Source organism: Bos javanicus, chromosome 23 (genome assembly GCF_032452875.1).
Source record: "Bos javanicus breed banteng chromosome 23, ARS-OSU_banteng_1.0, whole genome shotgun sequence".
NCBI lineage: Eukaryota > Metazoa > Chordata > Mammalia > Artiodactyla > Bovidae > Bos > Bos javanicus.
Window position 1 is genome coordinate 12,079,450 of NC_083890.1, and position 23,445 is coordinate 12,102,894.

Consider the following 23,445-nt stretch of genomic DNA (forward strand, 5'->3'; position numbering starts at 1 on the left):
TAATATTACCTGCCTTAGACCCAGACATATGAAAATAAAAATCTGGGTATGTAGATACTTTATGGATTCTCTCAAATTTCCTTTTCCTTGGATAAATGAAAATAAATAGTGGCTGATCTTAGTTTTCTGGAAATACTGGAAAAGATAGTAGAACAGAAGTTCAAGACTTAGTCTGAGCCCTGAAAAAGTCTTAGAAACCTTGTGGTCACAGAACAGGAAGGCGTGAGGCCTATGAGAAGTACGTATTTCTCTTGGGTTTCTTAATTCTTGCTTTCTCTCTCTGTCTTACCTTAATAAAGCTGAAACAGCTGAAGCTGAACCTCCAGTACTTTGGCCACCTCATGTGAAGAGTTGACTCATTGGAAAAGACCCTGATGCTGGGAGGGATTGGGGGCAGGAGGAGAAGGGGACTGCAGAGGATGAGATGGCTGGATGGCATCACCGACTCGATGGGCATGAGTTTGAGTAAACTCCGGAAGTTGGTGATGAACAGGGAGGCCTGGGGTGCTGCAATTCATGGGGTCGCAAAGAGTCGGACGCAACTGAACTGAAGTGAATCCTGTACTCTGCTGATGCTATAAATGTAATATTTTAAAAAATCAATGCATTGTAATGTTGTTGAACTCTAAAATACCCAAGCAGGTTATAAAAAGGAAAGATTATCTATTGAGGGTAATTTGTCAGTTACAATGAGTAACTGAAAAATCTATGGGGAAAAGTAATATGGTTTAGTTGAGCAGGCCGAACAGGTCTTGCTGATGGAGAAACTAAAACAAGGAACGTTGTTACCAGGCCAGTAACAGCTGCAGAGGGTGACTATTGCTACTGAGATGTTCACGAGCCCCACCCCCCTCCACCCATGAAACCAGCTGGAGTCAGAGAGAGGGGGAGCTATACTGATACAACAGCTTTATCTCCCTGAAAACATATCAATCAGGTGTTCTCCATGTACTTTTGCTCCTCAAACTGTGAAAGGGTCTACTGATTGAGAGGGTTTTTGGTAAAGAGAAGAGGTAGAAGTTAGATGAGCAACAGGTTTTGTACAAATGGTATTTTGAAAAGCAGGGCTAACAGAAAATGTGAGAGTGATAAATGAGAGCTGCAGATCGTCCTTCTACATATATATAATACAGTTCGTAGGTTCAAGAGGTACCTTCTTGACCTTTCCCTCTTCTGCTTCTTAATCACCCCCCTCAACAGAATTTATCATGTCCACATTTTATGTCCGTAGTCTGTTTTTACATTAATGTACTGTAAGTTTACTTGTGTCTTTTCTGGAATGTGGCTTCCTTGAAGGGAGAGATCATTGCCATGTGTGGTTCTGATTTGCTGCCCAGTGCTAGGCATGTGATAAATAATTAATAAAGTACTGTTGTCTGGGCTTTTGGAAGACCACATAAGTTAGATCAGATAAACGGAGAATGTTATTTTACTTAATGAGATTATGATTATTATTACAAGTGAACCTTCCTGGGCTTTTGCTTTGTTTTTTATTCTGGTGAAAGTTTTCCTTCAGTTTAGAGAGTTGAATGATCAGCAATGAAGAGATGTCTTAGGAACAGCTAGCAACAGTGTGGAGTTCATCAGGAGGGGCGGGGCAATCAAAAACCATCAGGAAGCTATCGGAAAGGAGATAATGGGAGAGGCAACTTGTGGCCTTCTGGGACCAACTTTAGTCATAGGCAGTGCCATCAGACTTTAACAAATCACGGGCTAAGACACCGACAGCTAACTCATCTCCCAGCACTCACCTAAGTACACCATTCCTTGCTAAGGCACAGGTGAACTCTAGCCTGATGTCCTATATGGCAGGTGTGCAGTGGGGCAAGTTCAAGGAAGAACACCCCTCCTCCGACAGCCAAGGTGCAGTGGGAACTGGGCTGACAACCCAGCGCCTGCCCTTCCTCACCTGCCCTGACTTGTGCCAGCCCTCCAGCCATGTGGGTTTGGCAGGGACTTGTCAGAAGTTTTAATTTCTGGTCTCAAATATGAAACAGAGGAAGTGTTGAGTTAAAAAAAAAAATCTCCTTCCTTACCAGTAAATGACGCCATTAAAATAGGGAGATAGATGAAATGGAGAAACAGTCAGTCAATCCAGGATGACGGTATGTTCCACGGGAAGACCAACCAGGACTGTCCAGAAGTCCAGGTCATTTGAATAAATGAACAGGCGACCAGTTTGAGGGGCATTCTGTTCTAGACTAAAAGAGACCTAGATCCAAATGTAACGCCTGCAACTTGATTGGACGTGCCTTTGAAACAATGAAGATAAACATTGAAAACAGTGGAGGCAATTCAGATATGGACCAAATATTAGGGGACACGGGGGCATTATGCTTAATTTTCTTAGCTATGATATTTTGGTCATGTAAGGAAATGCCCTTATTAGTAAATGTGTATATGTGAGGTATTTTGATGTTTGCAGGTTATTTTCAGATAGTTGGGTATTGTGTGAGCATATGGAGGAGAGAGAGAAAGCAGTGTGACAGATTATTTGTTGAATCTGAATGGAGTATATACAGGTGTTTATTGTACTATTCTTTGAATTTTTCTATATTTTTGAAAATGTTCAAAATAAAAAGGTGAAAGCTGACTACATGCTTCTTGGGGTTGAGTTGGAGGTCTGCTTTCAGTCTTGAGGCTGTGATGGAGGAGACCACCACCCTCACGATACGGAGCAAGTGTTATCTTGAGGGAATAACCTGGAGGAAGGGGGCTGGTGATGGAAGCAGAGGGATTCATGGTCCCCAGTAGCACTGTCTGGCAATTTGAGAACACTTTTAAAATGCTTGTGGTATAAGACATGGCATCGTAGGAGTATATCAAGCTAAATTCACCTTTGTATTGTATTTCAAATGAAAATGGAGGCATTCCCCACAAAATTATAATGACCTCTTCCAAAGAGTCGAACTTCTTTGTCTGTGTAACAGCTTTTTAACACATGTGATATTCCGAAATAGTTCTAGGACCATGAGGAAGATAAGAAAGGAGGGGGCAATTCCAGTCGGATAAAATGGAAACAGAATTTTAATGGGTAATGAGGGAGTTTTCTCTCCTGAAGTCTTTCATGACACACAGAGTTAAGAAGCTGGGAGAGGAGGAAGCTAATCCCTGCACACACTGAAAGCCAGCATGAGAAGAAACAGAGAAAGTGCCTTTCAGACAGATTTTTATGAAGTGTCTTTTATCCATTTTTCCAGTGAGAATGTGGTGTTTTTCATGGACAGAGGTTTTAGCAGCTTAAGCCTTCTTTTAAATGGTCGAAGGAGAGATGGCAGTGATGTGTGAGGGTTCATTAATTATTGCTCTTACCGATGTTTGCACAGGCTGTTGGGATCATAAATGTCAGTCTGTCAAGAGACTGTGATAGGTTCTAAAAAAACTGATTGAGCGCCTCAAAAGCTGTCACAGAGCCTGAGATTAAACAGATTCATCTCTCTTTCTTAGAAGTAAGGGAAGGTGTGGGTGAAGCGGATAGAAGGCGCTTCCTTTTCTCTGTGGCCACTTCGCTGCACCCACTCTCCTCTCCTCAACTCTCAGTGCAGACGTCTGGTCAGGATCCCCCGCCCGGCCGGCCCTGCCCCGAGGTGTCAGAGGGACGTGGTCAAGGTTAGCTCTGTCGGTGTGTGCGGGCTGCCAGCTGCACAGCGACGGGAGATTCAGAGAGACTGGGATTCAACTCTTGACAGGCCTGACACAATTTATTTGGAAATCTTCAGGAGAGAACATGAGTAATAAAGACAAGAACAGTGACAGTAAGGAACAAATGTGAATTTCTGTCAGAGACGAAACAGAATTTTAAAAGAGGAGGTCTGTTTGTTGTCTCCAGTCAAGTTTTCCAGTTAAACTGTGTTCCTGAATTGAAAGTCTTTGCTCCGCTATTTTCTATTGGCTGGGAAAGTACAATTAGAAGACTTCTTCTCTTCAGAGGATTGTATGTTTTAAAAATCATGGTACTTGTTTCTCTGTCACAAAGCAATGATTACCTTTAGGAAAGTAAAATACTTTTAAGATTTTCCTTTCTAATTTCATCACACCGTGATTCTTGATCAAACTTTGCTTTGACTAGAAGATCTGATGTGGTATCTTCCTCAGGCGATAAATGTAGACAGCAGAAGAGGGGGTCTGCTGAATGTCAAGAACTGTGAGCCTGGCATGGGCGTGTGGGCAGCTCTCGTGTGGGTACACACAGACTAGATTATGTTCTCGAGGAAAAGCGTACTGGGGAAAATGTGCTTTGTTGGCCCTTTATGAAGGCCCTTAATTAGAAGTCACTCCCAACTCCTGGGGTGGGAACAGTTTCTAGCCTGCCGCCACACTCCTCCTGCTGCTAATGAGCATGCTCCTTGCAAGGACGAGTTTCTTCTGACAGTTAGAGCTACGTATGAGAGTTATTTCTGTTCGCCTTTCTCTCTGCATTTAACCCTTACTGCCCACGTTCAGATTATGCAAATGGACTGGTAGGTGTTTTCCATCATAGTTGAGGAGTTGAAAATGCTTCAGGGTAACAAGAGTGATGTTTCTGAGCAAGAAGTAAATAATCAAAGTTTAATTTATTCAGATACAGACAGTAGATGAGGGTTCCTTTAGTGTTGACCATAATTGGATCTTTTCTTTCTGATGGTCCTTTTTAAATTGTCATGAAATGTATAATTGAGTAGTTGAATTATTTAGTTCATTATTATGTAATTAGAATTCCTGTCCTGGACATCTGTTTCTCTTATTTGGGCATCTCCCCCCATGGCACAGGTTTCATTAAGTAATTAGCAGAGGAGATGTAAATTTCTTATGCAGACATGATGATGATCCTGTAGACCGCTATTTATTTCATCAGCTTCTAATTAAAACACTAAGTTGACTTGTGAGGAAATGCCAAGGAATGGTTTGCTTCTCCAGGAAGTTACATATAACACAGTCACCTTCCTGGATGGCAGCTTGTGGAGGGTGGTGAACAGTCCCTTGTGGTAGGGGGCATCAGAGGGCACAAGGATTCCACTCCACTTAATAGACCACTGACTGAGTGCAGGGTACGTCGGTATATTCCAGAACGCTGAGGTTGTGACTCTCTTAATGTCTAGGAGTGATTCCTTGGTTCTGAAAAATGACACATTCTGGTGAACCTTTCATCTTAGTTTAGACTCGCTGAGGACCGCTTGTTGTGACTCAGGCTTGCACCGATGCAAGCGTTGCCTCTCAGAGGACTGACTAGCGCTGAGTGCTGTTCCCTTAGGAGGGCCAGTGCAGTGCCGCCAGAGGCTGTTGGCAGCATTTAAGACCTGCCTGCCGACCTGTTGTTTCAGGAACATCCCCTGCACCCTGCCTTCCAGAGCAAATAGCTCTGTGGCCCTCATGTGTAAAGTGGAGCAGGTAAAGGAGAAGTTCAGGACAGGGCCATGCAGACTTACTCCTTAGTTGTTTTTTTTTTTTTATTAAATGTTCACTGGTCAGACAAGATGGGGAATCAGAAGAAAAGAAATCAGGCTTGGACAGGTGTATCCTAATTTGGGGGTTTCATCGACTGGGTTGTTTGGTGATGATCAATGATGATTATGATTATATAAATATGAATTCTGTTTCTCAATCTTAGAAATCATATATTAAAAAACACTATCTTCACAGATTACTCTCTTATTTGCAAATTGTCAGCCATTGATCATATTGACATATTGAAAGTAAATTGTTTTCTTGTAGCAGAGGCTTGCTTTAGAAATGGAAATGGGTGCTATATAGGTAGACATCACATTTGACAGTTTGGAACAGACTCACTTTGGAGACAGCTTTGAATGTGAACATTGCATTTCCAGACACAAGCTCAGTTGTATCAGATCGCAGTGCAAGTGAAAGAAGATCCGAGTGTCCCTTCCTTCTTAAAGATGTGCTGGCATCATGTCATGGCCCTCTGGATTTTAGCAGCTTAATAATGCAAAGGCTGCAGCCACTTCCCCTTCTTGTGTGGACCCTAATCTATCTCCTCACCACCCGCCCCCGCCCAGAATTGGGGGATAATTTCTTACATAGATGCTCCAAATGTAGGACCTTCTCTCAGAAAAAACTCCATTTTTCTGTTTCGATTTTTACTCTAGAATTTTCTGTTTTTGTCACCCAATGGAAAAAAGTCTAAATAGGGTTATTAATACAAATAATGCCTTGGTTGGTTGGTTTTTAAAAAGGACCCCTGGAGAGCAGTGTGGCCCCTGCCTGGTATATTTCTTTTGGCAGGCTGCTTTGTAATGATTTACATTTAGATTGTTGCTTGTTGCTTTTGTAGGGGAAGAGGAGGGGTCTGGTATGTCTGGCTGCCTCAGTGCTCACACCGGCTGGGTTTGGACAGCTTTGCTCAGCAGAGCTGGGAAATAGGCTGAACTTGGCTTTCAATTGTTTTCATCAAAGGCCTTGTTTAGTTGGTTTGTATTGGGGGAAAATGTCATGTAGGACTGCAAGAACTAAATGAAATGAGAAATGAAGTTTACAATTGCTGTGAATGGTGCGTGCCTTCTGAAAGTCAGTGTGCGGTGCAGTGGGATGGCAGCCGTGAGGAACCATTACAGTTGTCCCCATCGGGGCCAGTAAGTGCTAGGGCGACATGCAGCCTCCACTCCACACAGAGCAGGGCTGGGAGAGGGGTCCAGGTGGCCTTCACTGAAACACCGCCAGAATTCCCTGCAGATCCGGTGGGTAAGACTCCGAGTGTGCTTCCGCTGCAGGGGCCACGGATTCAGTCCCTGGTTGGGGAGCTAAGATCCTGCATGCTTCATGGTACGGCCAAAAGAAAAAAGAAGTGCAGCTGACAGCCTCTGGTTCTCACTGGAGCCACAGTATATAGAAAATCAGGACTGCCTAAGGAGAAGATTCATTCATGAAAGAAATAATGAGTTTAGGCAAAGAGGGCGCATTAGTGAATAAAGCAGGTGAAACTTGCTGCCCTCCAGGAGCTTATGTTCTCCTGGAGGATAAAGTGAAAAGATAGTGCTGTGGAGGAACAAAAGGCAGGAAGAGCGGGCAGGAGTGGTCTGCATAAGGTTTTCAGGGAAGAAGACCTCATTGAAAATATTGCTTAAAAGACTTAAGAGGTGAGATCCCCTGTGGATCTGGGCAAAGAGTATTCCAGTCAAAGGGAACAGAAGGTGCGAAGGCTCTGGGGTAGGAGACAGTCGGCAGGCCAGCGTGGATGCAGCAGAGGGCAGGAGCAGCAGGGGACAGGGCCAGAGGAGGGCCCGCCGTGCCGGGCCTTCTGAGTGCTGAAGGAAGTATCAGAACTCCTCCAAGAAAGGGAGCTGTTAGGATTTTGATCAGGAGAATGAAGTGATTCTAACTAGATTTTTAGCAGGGTTGCTTGGCTGCCTGATGGAGAATAGACTATAGGGACAAGGGGAGGGCAGGGAGACGGGTTAAGAAGCTACTCCGCTAGGCTGGCAGAGATGGCGATGGCCTGGAGCAATGTGGTGGTCGTGGTGGGGTGAGAACGTGTGGGATCTGGGTTTGTTTTGAAGGAGATCGTTTAGGAGACTCTCTTTCAGAGGCGATTCAGCACAGGTCACTATGGAGCCTTGGCGAGAGGTGCATTGTCAGTATGCCGTGACAGTAATTCCAGGAGCGTAGAGCCCCACAAGAGCTGGCCCTTTTTTTGTTTTGAAGGCAAGTTATTTACAGCCTGCCTGTGACATAACTTCAAACTTCATTTCATTTTACTTTTTAAAGTTACACAAAACAGTTGTTGCACCCTACACCACCAGCCCCCACCACCTCTGCCATCTCCCACCCACTAATTTGACTCCAGCCCTGGGGTTGTAGTACCAGGCGCTGTCTCTGCCCACCCCATGAAGGAGGCCATGGAACAGCTTGCTTGAGAACAGGCAAGGACACTTCTTCCCTCTCAGTAAACTGGAATAGTCTTCAATATTAGAGCCTGATTTCTTGTGCATTTAGTTGTGCATAGGAATAGAAATGTATTTTTACTAGAAAAGATTATGGATCTGCCATGAAAGACTGATTTTAGGTACAGAATTGTGCTAAGTATGGTGATATAAAGAAATAGTAGGCATAGTCCCTTCTCTGGTGAATTGTAGTTTACTTGAGGACAAAGATCCCAGAAGAGATAACCGGTACAAGCAGTGAACAGTGAGGACCCAAAGGAGGGGTACAGAGAGAGGGGTCCTGTTTCCAGCTTGAACGGTCTCCTCGTCAGCATGGCTGTTATAAAAAATGACATAGAACTGATGTTTGCTGAGCCACCCCACCCTCCTCGCTCAGGCCTGGCTCATGAGAGGTCAGCTTTGAAGGTGCACGCTTGTGACAGTCAGAACTGGCTCTGGCTCACACAGGTCTGGCGCTTGGATAAGGGCAGTAGCCTGGTCTGCAGCGTGCCTGGCAGGAGATTAGTCCGCTCTGGCTCGCCAGGCCAGGCACTAACCCTGACGCCCAAATATGTTGTTTTGTGCAGATTCACAGTCTGAGAATGAGGCTTCACCAGTGAAACGGCCACGACTACTGGAGAACACTGAACGATCCGAGGAGGCCAGCCGGTCTAAACAGAAAAGTCGACGTCGGTGCTTCCAGTGCCAAACCAAGCTGGAGCTGGTGCAGCAGGAACTGGGATCGTGCCGCTGCGGTAAGCGTCCAGCGGGGGGTGTTAGCTTCTGAGAGGCTGAGCTCCTGGCTTCTCCCCCTGAGTACCTCCCTGCAGGCTGTAGGTTTGGAGCTCAGGAAATCGGGAGTAGAGGAGTATTATTTCTAAACACCCCGCGTTTCCTTCAGACATAACAAAACAGGCTAAAGCCTCCGCGGCCACTCTTACACATAGCTCATTAGCGTTGCGCTGTCACTGCCCTCGGCTCCTCCCCACTGCATATTCCCGTGGTTCCTTCTCATTGATGACTTATTTGGAAGTTAACCAAACCCAGTGAAACTCTGGGATATGTACCATAAAATTCATATATTAATTTTGAATGAGCTTCTTGCTATGTATAATAAATGGACGATTTCTCCCCCATATCCCTTTTAAATTAAAGTTTGACTAGAAAATTATTTTCCTTGAACCATAATTCATTGTCATTTAACCTCTTGAGATAGCATTAAAGTAACCTTTCCTTTGGTGTTATTCAGTGTAATACCAACTCTTAGAGTTGCTGCAAAGGGGTGTCCTTGTTAAAAACTTCATGCCTGCCCACAGTGGAGCAAAACTTAGAACGTTTCTTCTCCCTCTGACCACATGCATCACGAATTGTGTAGCTGTGTTTAGGCTGACTGCAGTGTTTCTGTATTGTGAAAGTATGGTTTGGGACAGAGTTCTCATCAGGCACGCTGGCTCTGGCCTCTAAGAACCCTGTATCCTTTCCAAAGCTCAGGAGTGAGCTTGTGCCTGGGTGGCTGTAGATCTCCTGTAAGCACTGCTGCCGGTACTCAGGACTAGGTGGCTCTCCCGGCAGTCAGTCACTCAAAGCCCTTCATCTTGCAAAGAGATGGTCTTGGCTGCTCCTTGTCCCTCAATTACCTGCCCTGTTGGAATTGAGGAGGACAGGAGGGTGTTCCAACATCTCATGGAGACAAAGTAGGAACTCCTTTCCTGTCATGACTAGAAATCTGTTGCATACTGTGGTGTGTGGTACTCGGCAATATCAGAAACGTGCTCAGCTGTAGAACGGGGACTGGCATGTGGAGTCTGGGCGTCACCAGAGAGGTGCGGCCCTTTGGCCTGACATTGATTTGTCCTATTCAGCGTTTGTGTGAGAGTGTGGGGAGAGAGGCGGGATGAGACGTCGGTGGAGGCCATGGGCAGAATTTTCAGGCCTTGCCTGTTTTCCCTCAATGTGGCGCAGGTGAGCCCAGAACCTTACTCTTAGGTTGTATCTTGATCAGCCATGCCGTAACGTAAAATTCTTGACGAGGTGCTGAAGGAATGCTGTGGTTAGCTGAGGAAACTCTGGGATCTGCTGGCTAACCAGCTTTGCCCACAGTGGTCTGTCTGACCTTTTGTTGTCTGCACATTCTTGCTCTGGTCTTACGTGGCCCTTCGCGGGCTTCAGCAGTTCAGTCTGTTACCAGTGTTGTGAGGCTCCCCTGACCGTTTGCCTGTTGCTTTTGTAACACAGGCCTTTGGGGATTCCTAAATTAGAATCATGGGATTTTCCTGTACCTTCATTCTTCTTTCCTTCTTGAAAGTAACTGAATCCTGGGTATTACATGGGATTTGCCCTAGTGGGTCAAGCAGTCGGTCCATCCCGTGAACCGCCTCGCCTCTGGCAGTGGCTGATATCTCCTCTCCGCCTCAGGTAAGCAGTTAGAATTCACAGATAAGCGCTGAGAGACCCAGAGGTGTTGTTGCCGAGTCTCCCACTTTGTCCTTGAGCTTTGTTGCAAACCGCCCATTTCCCAAGGCTGTAAGCACCCAGCTGAAAGGATCTAGAAGTGCATGTTGGATGGCTTCATGTGTCCCTGGAGTGAAGCCAGCTGGCCGGTCTGGTAAGCGCAGATTCCCCTGCCGCACTCTCCACCTCTCAGCAGGAGGCTGGCTTCTAAGTAAGTGCCGATCCGTTTGCCACAGACGTGCGTTCTTTTCAGGTGATGTAACACGTGTCCCTTGGCTTGCGCCCCATTTTGAGGGTCTGCTTATAGAGATTCGATTTTTCTGCTGGAGACAAAGCCCTGAGCTTTCTGCAGTCTCTCCAGATGTAGCCTTCCTAGAGAGAGCTGAGCATTCAGTTGGACCCACAGAGAGCATCACACTTACGTGCCCGGAGAGATGACTGAGTCAACTGCCACACTTGAAAAGACAAAGGACAGCGATGGGAACACACACCTCTAGGACTGTCCCCGATGAGTAGCTTGTGTTCCTCCTCCTGTCTGCTTGGATCTCTCAGGGAAAGGTGAGTTGTGTAGTAACTTCCTTGAGGCTGCACAGAGTGCTGGAGAGACATTGAACTGCCCAGGAAGGTTTTAGAGGAGGGGAAACAGTAATTTACTCCTGAAAGTGAAGACTTGGGAAGGCAGTTTAAACTCAAACAGAACACCTCTCCACTGCAGAAAGCCTTTATATATATATATATATATATATATATATATATATATTCACAATCTTTTTTTCCATTCCCCTTCCACTCTGTACAGGTTATTAACTGCTGACAAGAAATTCACATCTCATAAATAATGCTTAAGAGCCATTGCTATATAAATTGAATGTGTTATGAATTGTGATGGGCCTTTTTGTAGCATTCGGTGCCTAGAGCAGGAAGAACAGAGGATGTCATTTTCATTAATTTCTAATGAGGTGCCAATTAAAGACAGGGAGGACGCTCCGAAGGGAAGAGTGGCCGAGCTCCCCAGAATCCTCCGCCTGGGGCTGTCATCCAAACACTGCCAGCAAGCCTCCTCTAAAAATTCCATTAAATCACAGTCTCATCGAGAGCACACAGACACATTCAGCTCCCCTTTGATCTTCAAAAGAGCAATTTGTAAGGCGAGTTCTGAGCCTTCTTACATAGGGAACAGCTAGAGGTGATAGGAATTGTTAATTGCCAAGGCACTCCATGGTCTTTCAACGAAGAGGTGAATTTTGAAGATGAATTCTCCTCTGCCTTGCTGTGACGAGATAACCTTTAAGTCAACAGTACCAAAGTAACACCCTCTTCCTGTGAAATCTTTCTGGGTGCCAATTAGAAAAGGCGTGTGGTGTGGCTGGAACGATACCCTGCATCCCAGTGTATCTTCAGCGCCTTAACTTCTCAAGATGGAAAACAACTGCATAAACATGGATTTATTTGTTTCATTTTCAGCTCAGTAGGCAGATTGATCAGCCCGTTGTCATTACAGGGGCCTTGTCTCTCCCCTTGCCACCTAGAGAGGGTTCTTCTGAAACCTGGCCATCCTCTTCAAACCTGGGCTGCGTCACAGCCACGTGACTGCTGTGTGTTCTAAGCAGATCTTGCATGACACGCACCGCATGCTGCTTACATCGCTGTGCATTGCCTCCCAAAGCCGCAGAATTCATTTTTAAATACCAGTCTAAGAGCTTGCGGACGTTGTTGCTTATTTTCAACTGACAGTGACTTTAACTGTGAGCTGATAGCCCCCTTTTTGGGACAGCAGTGCTTTTACTAACCTCTTGAGTAATCTTGACTTCCTTTACTGCTTTCAAAATAAATTTTATTTTCACTTTAGAAACTCAAAGAGTGATGCTTTAGCTGGGACCTTTAGTTTATCGACTTCAAGTGCCTCAGTGGTCATTTCTGCCTTTTCACTGTCAGGTAAATTCAGCAAGTATTTATTGAGGTATGATTTTGTATCAAGCATTTCCTAGGTTTGTGATGGCTGTAGAAGCCAGAACACAGAGTGTAGGAGCTCATAGCTTAGGCCAGTGATTTCAGAGTGGGCATCAGAGTCGCACAGCCCACTGGGCCAGCGCTCCTGCCTTGGCGGGCCTGTGCCCGTCTGACAGGCCCCCGGTCACGCTGGTGCAGCTGCTCTGAGGGTCCCTGCTCTGGGCACTTCTCACTCTGGGAAGCCTCTAAAATGTAGACTGGCTGGGCCTCACACTGAACATCGAATCAGAAAGAGTAACTGGGTATTGCTTTTTAACTTTTCGAAAGTTGAAAGCTCTTTCCTAGACTCTCTGAGAGCGAGTTGAAAACACTGTAGCCCTTTATCCCTGTAAACTCCAGTGAGTGTTTCCTCAGGATAATTATTCTATATAACCGTAGCACGGTTACCAGCTTTAGCAAACTGACACTGATGCCTCTGTCAGACCTATTGTCCATATTCTAGCTTTGCTAGCTGATCCTGTAATGTACTTTGTAACAGCATTTTCCGCCCTCTAGTATGGAATCCAGTCCATGGTCAAGTATTGCATTTAGTTGTCACGTCTCTTGAAGACTCTTAAGTTGTTTTCATTGCCTTTCTTTGTTTTTAGTGATCACTGGCATTTTTAAAGAGTACATTTCTCTATCCCCTTCTCCTTACCCTTCCCACCCCCTCTTTTTTTTTTTTTAAATAGAGCACTCCTCATTTGGGGTTCGTCTGATGTTTCTTCATGATTAGATTCAGATTACATATTGCTAGCCAGAATACTATGTGGACGATGATATATTCCCCTCGGGGTTCTACACTGAGAGATGTAATAGTCACTCAGTCGTGTCTGACTCTTTGCAACCCATGGACTGTAGCCCGCCGGGCTCCTCTGTCCATGGAATTCTCCAGGCAGGAATACTGGAGTGGGTAGCTATGTCCTCCTCCAGGGGATCATCCTGGCCCAGGGACTGAACCCGGGTCTCCTGCATTGCAGGCAGATTCTTTACCACCTGAGACACCAGCAAAGCCCCTACATTGGGAGGCACGGACATTTATCTGCCTCTCATTATTGATACATTAATGTTGATTCATTCACCTTGTCTGGGTGTTGTCTGATGTCTCTAAAAATAGTGTGTTTTTGCCATTCTAACTAGTTAAGCATCTGTGGGAAATCCTTTGACTATATAAATGTCCTAATCCTCCTCAAAACTGTCTCCTAGATTTAGCATCACTGATGCTTCTTGCCTGAACCCATCTCTACTGTGATGGTTGTGCAAGGATGCTCTTCTGACTCCAGTCCTCTGCATTCAGCATTTGCATCCTTCTCCCGTACTTATCTCTTGTTGATATGAATTCATGTGGTTTTATATTTTTTCAGTGGTTTATAATTCACTGCTGTACTTAATTATTTTGTTGCTCAAATTGTCTCAGGTTTGGCCAGTGAAATTCCTTTGAGCTGAATTCCATGTTTTGTGACACGCCTCCATTTCTTTGAAAAGTGTTTCCTGCTCGCTGGCACAACTTGGTGTGTTCTGGGTGACCTTGTACTTAACCTTTGCCTCGTCCCGGCATCAGCTAGTTTTCCAAGGATCCTCAAGGTGATTTAAATATACACTCAAAGTAGGAAATTTGCTGTCCCAAGTGGAAGGCAGTCACATGCACGAAGTAACCGGCATCCAGGCCAGCCTGCCACGAGCTTTAATCATGGTGCACGCCATATGTTACAGGGATCTGGGGAGGGAGAGGTTAATTCCAACTGGCAGACTCTGGACAGGATTCCACAGTCGGGGCATAAGAGGAAGGGTGGGACTCAGAAGCGCAGAAGGAGGGACTGCGTGGGCCAAGCTGGGCGGTGGTCTGCAGGTGACCTCTGTGCGGCCTGCTGGAGCTTTGGGGTTGAGTGAGGAGAAACTGCTCAAAAGAGAGGGAAGAGATTCCAGATTCCAGTCTGGAGAGTGTGGACATCGGTTTGCAGTGAAAATCAGTGGTTTTGAATGTGGGCAATACTATCTAATTTTTTTTTTTTTTTTTTTTTTTCAGTTAAGCACACAGAAAAGCCCAGGGGGCTATTGAGTTCTTTTAGAGGACTGATGTAGGGAAGATGTGAACTGGTGCACACAGTGGAAAGGAATGTGCTCGCAGCACAGCCGTCCCCATCCTGGCGGGGACGCCTGCACGCTGAACAGATGGTGGCATCCTCGGGTCTGGGCTGGGGCGAGAAGCTGCAGTGATTGATTATGGAGCCTGTAGGTGACCTGCGTCACCAGCATCACAAACCACCACAAATAAGCCCACACTTAGGCCTTTATTTTAACTCTCTTTCAAGTGTGATTTAAAATTGTCAGGACGTTTGGCATCCTGTCCTGTGTCTCAAAAGAATCTAAGGCAGTGTGTTCTTATAAAAGGCCTTATTCTATGGACAGAGTTCTAGATGGGGTCTGTCAGAAAGCCTATCCGGGGAAACTGGATAGGTGTTGGTTTGGCTGGTTAGGTGTTTTTGTTACTGCCGTCCAGTGTCGAGTACACACTCTGTGTGGCACGTAGAGAGTGCGGTGACCAAGATCCCAGCCCTGTAGGGGCTCCTGTTTTTCATCCCCAGTCTGGCGGTGAAAGGCTGAAGTTGTCCCAGCGGTTCTGGGGCAGCAGCTGGGTGTGTGTTTACCTTATGGTTCAAGGGAAGGAGGTGCTGCCCACCCTCCCCAAAGCAGAAGCAGCGGTAATGACGATAGAAAACTGTTGATGCAGCCTGCGGTAGGCACGAGAGCAGAAAGGAGCTGACACCTTGAGGCAGATTCTAATAAAAGTTTCTCCCTTTGCTACTCTCTTCCTTTTACTCTCACTATCCTTTTACTTAAGCAGGAGTGTGCTCGTCCATATTCCCCGTTTAATCTTTAATGTATAAGAGTTCTGGTCTAAAACCAAACAGATGAGTCCCTCTGCTGCTCTTGTAAATTGCAAGTTGAGGTGTTAGAGCAAAACAAATCAAACCTTGACTGAACACCAGCTCCATATATTTAGCCCGTTAGTTTGCTGCGTCCCAGAGACCCAGCGCACCATATGTCCTTTAACAAGACGAGAGAGAGTGGAGACACGAAGAGCCCCTCCCCAACAAAGGAGCATCAGAGACCAGGTTCTAAAATGCAGAATGCACAGCTCACATTTACTGAAGCCTGTGTCGGTTCCCCACTCGTGCCTTACTGACAGGTGTACCAGCGGACCGTTGTCCCCTGAAGTGAATATTTTCCATCTGGTTAGCAAATTTGCAACTATCTCTATAGTTCAGTCGTAGCAATAGCAACACAATAATAATTTTATAAAACTATTTGATAAAATTACCCTGTTGATAATATTTCTTTATGGAGAGGGAAAAAATGGCTTTATTGCAAAACTAAAGTAAATTTTTAAAATTCTACGAGTAAATCATTTCAGTTAGTTCTTTGCCAGTTAGTAAGGTGTGTGTGTTTTATAGATTTTTTGACATATAATTTATAAATCATAACATTCACCTGTTTTAAAGTTCAGTGAGTTTTAGTAACTAAGTTGTACAGCCCTCACCAAGTTGAGAATTTAGAATATTTCCGTTACCCTCCGGAGTTCCCATGTGCCCCATTTTCAGTCAGCCCCTACACCACCCCAGTTGCGTTAACCACTGATCTGCCTCTGTTGGTATAATTTTGCCTTTTTGGAATTTCAGCATCTGTGGATTCTTGCTGCGTATGTGCAGTCTTGTGTGTCCACGTAGTGTGCTGTTTCTGAGATTCATCCGTGTTGTCACACATCAGTAGGTCATTCCTCTTTGATGTTGAGTATTATTTCATTGTATCAGTAGTACCGTATTTGTTTATCCATTTGCCATTTGACATACATTTGGGTTGTTGCCAGTTTGGGGATATTATTAGAGCTGCTGTCAGTATTCACTCAGAAGGCTTTGTGTGGGCATATGTTTTAGTTTCTTGGGCAAATAGGTGAAGGTGGAATTGCCAGGTTGAAAGGTCATTAACATTTTAAAAGAAAATCCCATCAACAGTGTATTAAGGTTCCAGTTCTCCATAATTTGCCAGCATTTAATCTTGTCATTCTTTTTAACTTTAGCTACTCTAATGGTTGTGTGGTACCATCCCTCTCTTGTATGTTAATTTTCATTTCTCTAGTGACATGATGTTAAGCATCCTTTTCAGATGCCTTTTGGCTACTCATATATCTTGTTTTCTGAAGAGTCTGTTTATACTTCAGATATCTTGCCCATTTGGAAAGGTTTACAGAATTACCATTTTAACAGTGGTCTAACCCATGAAGTATTTTAGTTTGTTGATGCTGTTATAAATAGATATTTTTATTTTTAGATTGTTCTTTGCTGCCACTCAGAAATGCAACCAGCTTGTGTATATCATCTTTTATCTTGCAGCCTTACTGAGTTCACTTATTAGTTCTAAAAGTGAAAGTGGCTCAGTTGTGTCCAACTCTTAGCGACCCCATGGACTACATACAGTCCATAGAATTCACCAGGCCAGAAACTGGAGTGGGTAGCTGTTCCCCTCTTCAGGGGATCTTCCCAGTCCAGGGATTGAACCCAGGTCTCCCACATTGCAGGTGGATTCTTTACCAGCTGAGGCCACTAGGGAAGCCCAAGAATACTGTAGTGGATAGCCTACCCCTTCTCCAGCAGATCTTCCCAACCCAGGAATCGAACCAGGGTCTCCTGAGTTGCAGGCGGATTCTGTACCATCTGATCTACCAGGAAACCCAGGGTGAAGTGTTAGTCCCTCAGTCGTTTCCAGTTCTCTGTGACCCCATGAACTGTAGCCCGCCAGGCTTCTCTGTCCATGGAATTCTCCAGGCAAGAATATTGGAGTGGGTTGCCATTTTTTCCTCCAGGGGATCTTCCCCAACCCAGGGATTGAATCTGGGTCTCCTGTATAAGAGGCAGATTCTTTACCATCTGAGCCACCAGGGAAGCCCTTTCCAATCTGTATGCCTGTAACTTCTTTTCTTGTGTTACTGTACTGGCTAGAATGAACCTCCTTGCCATTTCTTTGATCTCATGTAGAAAACATTCAGTTTTGTTTTGTTTTTACCGTTCATGTGTGATTCGGCTGTAGATTTTTCATAGGTGGCCTGACAGTTTAAGTTGTTACCTGTGGAATATGTTTTAGGAAACCACAGGAAATGTTCAAATACATTTTCCCCAGATGGTTGCTCTAGTCCTGGTGAGCTACCATGTGGCCTAACAAAGGTGTGTTTTAAAGAGTTTTTCTGTCCTGTGCTTAACGGTTGAAACACATGCTCTTTGTTCATGGTCATAACGTGTCTGTCTAGCTGTAGTGGGGAAACCTGTGACCTGAGGTCACTCCTCTTTTCTGAAGGCCAAAATCATAGCAGACACCCAAGATACTGTTCTGGGTTATTCTCACTTGAGGTAATGAAAGCAAGGCACACTGAGCAGTGCTTTGAAATGCTTTGTTTGAATTAAATGCTTTTACCACAATACAAAATCACACACACAGATTGTGGGTAATAGGTAATAGGATCACATAGCACCAGGATTAGAGGGGGCCTTAGCAATCATTCATCAGTCCAACCTCCCCCCCCTTGGGTAAAGGAGGAAACTAAGGCCAGAGAGATGGCCACAGCCTCGTATCACACCTGTGTGCTTACGCGGGCTTTAATCTGAGACTCAAGGAGTGCTGAGGAGTTTCTGACCGAAAGACTGCTCACCACTCCCTGCCCCCAGCACGGCTTTCAGCCCCCACTGAGTGCAGCTTCTCATTTCGTATCCTTGCCTGTCCCCCGCTGGACTTCTGTTCTTATCTCCTCTGAAGTACCCAGAAGATTTCTTGGCCTTTCTTTCCCCCAAATTAATACACATTATTCTCTTAACTTCTTAGTTCAGACTCCAGAACCTGGTTCAGGACTTGGGACTCTTATATGGATCATTTGCAGCAAAATGTCACCAAATTAGAGTAGTTGTGGTAAAAAATAGTATTTAGTCAAAATAATAGGATTGAAATACTATTTCTTTCAAAATAATAACAAATTGCTCACAAAATATTGGTGAAGAAATGTCCTCTTTAATGTCTTTTATGTGTATAGTTATAACAGATTGTGTTCGGTACATTGCACGTAGATAATCTGCTGCTGCTACTAAACACCCTCCGTCTTCCTCCTCATCTCTCTGACTCCCTCCGGAATAGAACTTCCTAAGAAGCGCGGGCCTGAGACCAGCACTGCGGAGTGCCTGAGTAGCTGAGGGCACTTCTTCAGAAAGCACAAGTGCAGCTGCCCAGGCAGTTCTAACAGACCCCAGGGTTTCACACACTACCTACATGCTTCATAGCTCGTTTTTATAGGAATGCAAAGATAATTTAAGACAAAAGAGAGTTACTAGAAATTTCCAGTGAGGTCATCCACATCAGAGGTTTTATATCAGATCTAGGCAACTCCCTTCTCTCGCACTTGGAGGTTTGCGTCGTCTTCATGTGTGCCACACGCCCTCCTCCGCTGCTCTCCACTGTCCTGTAGACCCTAAGCTCCCCAGAGGCCAGCGCCACGTGCTGCTCTGGCTCTCTCAGCCCTGGCTAATGTGGCCTGGGTGGGCACCCCACCAGTATTGGCTGATAACATGCAAGAACAAGTCAGAAGTCAGAGAAGCGTGGCGCTCTGGCGAACCTCCGGGCTCTCTTTAGGGGAAAAGTCCTTTTGTGGTTGTGTGTGAAGGCAGGCCTGAGCAGGTGCATAGGAGAACGTCGGGGCTGGTCTCCATGGAGACTCTTGATGCCAGCGTACATGTAAAACCCGAGCTTTCCCCAAGGGAATAACTAGCTTAAAGAATAAGGTTTAGATAGAAAACCGTAGCATTATTTATTTTTACATACCTTTATCTGCCTTGAATTTTTATTGGTAGAGGGGGAGAATCAGTCAAGACATACATGCTGTCAGAGGAGCATTGCTTGCTTGGTCTAATTAAAATTATGTGATACGCTTTTGGCTTAGTTAAATACTCTACTTTGCAGATGGGTGTATTTGCCTAAGTAAAACCTGTGATTCATTTCCAAATGGATAAGATGGGCTCTTTGGAGGTCACAGAGACTGGCAGGTCACAGACCTACTGTGTGTAACCACACCAGTCTCCCATTGCTGCCTATCAACCCCATCACTCTCTTTACTCAGAGTCCAAGCACTGAAATGACCTAGAAGTTACTCATCTGGTGCCTGTCCAGCTTCCTGACCCAACACTGCAGAAACGGCATCAGCAGGGCCCTGGCAGGTAGTCCAGCCCCTGTGTAGGTCCAGCCTGGAGGGGTGAGGCCTGTCTTATTGCCAGGCAGCTTAGACTGACTAGGTGCTTCCTCCACTGCACTAACAAACACTGCCCTCTCTGTATAACATGCCCTTCTTTCTCGGCTCTCTGCCCTCTGGACAGATCTGTCACAAATCACCTTCCTCTCCTGCAAGCCATCTCCTCACGGTAGCTTTGGCTTCCCAGCACCCCCGGTCCTCCAGGCCCAAGTCCATGTATGGGGCCTGGAGAACAGTGTGGGGGTGCAGAGGCGAGGCGGGGCAGGACGGCCAGGCTGGGCTCAGGGCTCGTCTCCACGGTTTGCTCCATCAGGGGCCCTCACAAAATCTGGGTGTCTCTGTGACGAAACCTTTCCCCTGCTGATCTTCTCGTGGGGCCGCTCAGAAGCCGTCTGTGGGGCCGCCGGTTAGCCCCGTTGCTGGAGTTCTCAGAGCACACTCAGGCCGTCTGTCTGCCCTTCTCCACACCGTGAGCCCTGGAGGACAGGCTGATGCTGTGTTCTTCGGCCGCTCTTGGCCCTGCCATAGCACCTGGTGTGTAGTGCTGCCTCGGTGAGCGGATGGGTGAGCCCTGTACCACTGCAGCTGTGACCCTCTGGGTGCAGGAAGAGCAGCTTTATTGAGCACCTACTTTGCACTAGATGCCTGAAACCATGTTATATTGTGTGACCCTTAGCATGGGTGGACAGATGGTCCATTTTACAGAGGTGGAACACTCAAGCTTTGAAGTCATTTGAAGAAATATTAAGGAAGCAGCTGGCACAGAACCAAGGAAGCAGCTGGCACAGAACCCAGGTCTGTTGAGCTCCCACCACTTTCTCGTGTTCCCACCCTGGGCCATGGGTGCCCTAGACAGCGAGTGTGTGACTGCAGGGTGCCTTGTCCTTCTTTCCAGCCGTGTGGGTCTTGGCTGCTCCTTGAGCTCTTCCCCACCTCAGTGATGCAGTCCAGTGACCGGTGACAGTTTATGTCGCCTTCTGAATGGGTTCCCTTGTCCCATGTGCCCCTTGTCACTCACTGGAATATGACGCTTCTGGAGGACAGGCCATGGCGTTGCCACCTCTGTGTCCCCCGCTGCGCCTGGGTAATGTGAGACACAGCGGCACTTAATTCTTACTGACGTGTTCATTCCATTTTCTCCTGAGTGCTAATTCATGTCCTTGTTTTCCTTGAAAATACCTCCTCCAGGACACCTTAGCCAGTGACCTCTCCTCAGTGCCCCCGATTTATTACACGGAGCTGGAGCATATTGATTTTATTTGCAGTTGATTTCTTGCTTTGCTTCTTGTGTCCTTCAGCATTTTCCTCTCTGTGCATCTTTAGCTGTCTTTAAAGGCAGGAACTAGTGACTTTTTTCTTCTTCTTCTCTTCCACCCAGCCCCTAGAATAGAGCTCTGTAAACAGTGCACAGATGACCAATAAATACTCTTGACTCCTTGAGCCTGATAGCTCCTTTCCCTTCCTGGACTGACAGCCCAACACTGGAGTTTGAATCCTTTATTTATTAGATGAGATTTCTATAGCACCTTTCCTCTGAAGAGATCAATATCAATGAAGTTGGTTTCTGCTTCTGGAAAGTGCTTTTACCTAAGCAGACCAAGGTTCTGATATGATCACGTGAGAGTCCTTACACCTCGACTCTCGGGCCCTGGAGAGGCAGGCTCCAGGCAGAGCCTTGCCGCTTGCTTCAAGTTTGGCTGCCTGTTGCCGGCAGTGAGCCCGATAAGACCGTGACCAGACAGCAACACGGGCTCTGCAGCGTCACTGAACGAGAACTTGCATTCGGGGAGTGAGGCGTTTTTGGAAGACTAATGTGAGAAGGCTGCCGTAACCGGAGCCCCAGGTGCTGTGATGGTGGGTCGCTGGCTCTCATTCATTGCCTGGTGTCACCCAAACGCTTCCGCCTTTGAGACTCCAAGTCACACCACCAGGGAGCTGGGTCCTGGGGACAGAGCCACGAAGGGCCTGAGACCCAGAGACTCAAGTGCCAGTGAGGCGAGGAGGAAGTGCTGGGAGCTGGCGGGAGACACGCTGTCACACTGCACATGTGGGTGGTCAGGACTGACCGTGAGATCCGGGAGCAGAGTTCAGAGGCCCCAGACTGAAAGGGGAGAGGAGTCTGTCCTGTAAATTATCGAAGTGCCCTAAGTAGCTGCATCAGCTGGCTTCTCTAGAAGTTCCCACCTCTCCGTGTCTCCTTGTCGGCCAGACGTCATTCCCATCCCTGCTGGGAGCGAGGCGGAACCCAGTAGGGAATGAAGGCCTCTTCTGCGCTCTGAGAGGGACGGGGGCAGCAATGCAGAGCCCTCCTGGTGTGGAGGCTCAGTCCTCCAGACGTGACCTGCCCTTGAGCTGCCATCCAGAGAACACCCTGTGCTATGGGTCCGGAGTTAAGGCAACCGTGGTTACCGAGGCACAAAGAAGCGGGGAGAGAGCAGCATGGAAGGGGCGGGGGCCCCGGCACGGGCTCCCGGGGTGGTGTGCACTGGGGAGGCCTCCGCTTCCCCCCAGGGGCTTGGAGGCTGCGGTCTTCCTCTCTCGTCGCCTGTGGAGTTATGCTAGGGCTACTCCAACCGTTCAGTGTACTCTCTGCCCCAGAACAGCGCCTGGGACATGGCTGGATGACAAGAAACGCCCCTCTTTGCTTTGGGTGCCTCATCCACTGCTGTGCAGGTAACGCGTGCGTGCAGTACCTGCTGCACGCCTGGGCACGGGTGCCTGGCCTGTGGGCACCTCCCCCTGGGGCTGCCTCCCATTGCAGATGGCCAGGCTCGCTCCCCTTATTCCAGCAAGTTCTCTGGGGCTGCCAGGAGCGGGGGGGGGGAGGGGGGGGCGTTTTCGTGCATGTGTCACATGCTCTTTTCTGGCCAGAGTTTCTGCGAAGTATCTGTGAAGATGCTCCTTGTGATGCCGGAAATGGGTTGTTAGGCCAAAGGGCGGGAGGTGGCGGGCAGAGGCTGCGGCTGCTGTCCTATGGGTCTGGGAGGCTTTGTCCAGTGGCGGCCCGCTTGTCCCTCAAGGAGGGGAGCGGGGCTCTTCCTCCCTGGCCCGTGAGGACCCCCACCCTGCAGCGGCCAGCCTCTGCTCTGCAGTGGAAGATGGGAGTGCGAGTCAGCACACGATGGAGTTTGTGCATTCTTGTGATTAGTACGTTTGATGACTTGTGTTCTCTAGAGCCATGCACTACAGTGTTAAAGGTTCAGAGGGGGAAAGTTCCAGATGTACAGATAAGGCCCAGCTTTGTGTTAATTCTCCTGCATCAATTACATTGCTCTTCCCTTGAACTGGATGCTACCCCAGGATTAATTTTCCTCAGAATCTGGAGTAATTGGCCAAAATACTAGGGTAAAATGAGAAATGTCAGGGGAAACCTACATGGTTATATCCGGTTCTCCGTTGTCTGTGCTCAGCTCGTTTGTGATCATGAGTTAGTTCCAGGAGAGCATCTAATGCCATCTTGGACGTTTCTGGGTTGCCTCTCAGAGTGAGCTCAGTGAATATAGGCTCATATTAATAATGGCAACAGAGAAGCATAATTAGGAAAGCAGACTTGGTACTGGAGGGAAAAACAAGGAATCCATCGGAAGCTGAGACCAGGCAGTGATCGTCTTGAGAGTGTGCCTGCTCCAGCTGGTCCCCAGGGGACCAAGGGCCGGCCGCGCGGCCCCCGTGGGCCGCCTCCTGGTCCCCAGGGGCCGGGGGTAGGCCACGCGGCGCTCAGGGTCCTTCTCCGGGAGAGGGGCCGAGGGGCACAGGCACCAGGGTTAAATGTTCTTTTTACTGCTGAAAGTCCTTTTCTTTGTGTAAAATGTTGACTCAGATTATTTATTCATTCTGCGAATCTTTATTGAGCTCCCGAAGAACAGAGAA

At 46.9% G+C, this 23,445-nt stretch overlaps 1 protein-coding gene across 2 annotated transcripts in view; it reads left to right on the top strand.

Moving 5' to 3' along the window:
- Positions 1–23,445, top strand: part of ZFAND3 (zinc finger AN1-type containing 3) — a 328,963-nt gene that overhangs the window by 292,777 nt on the left and 12,741 nt on the right. For both annotated transcript variants that reach the window (XM_061399069.1, XM_061399070.1), the window contains one exon: positions 8,441–8,608. In XM_061399069.1, the coding sequence (XP_061255053.1) occupies positions 8,441–8,608 (168 nt within the window). The remainder of the gene's footprint in view (positions 1–8,440; positions 8,609–23,445) is intronic.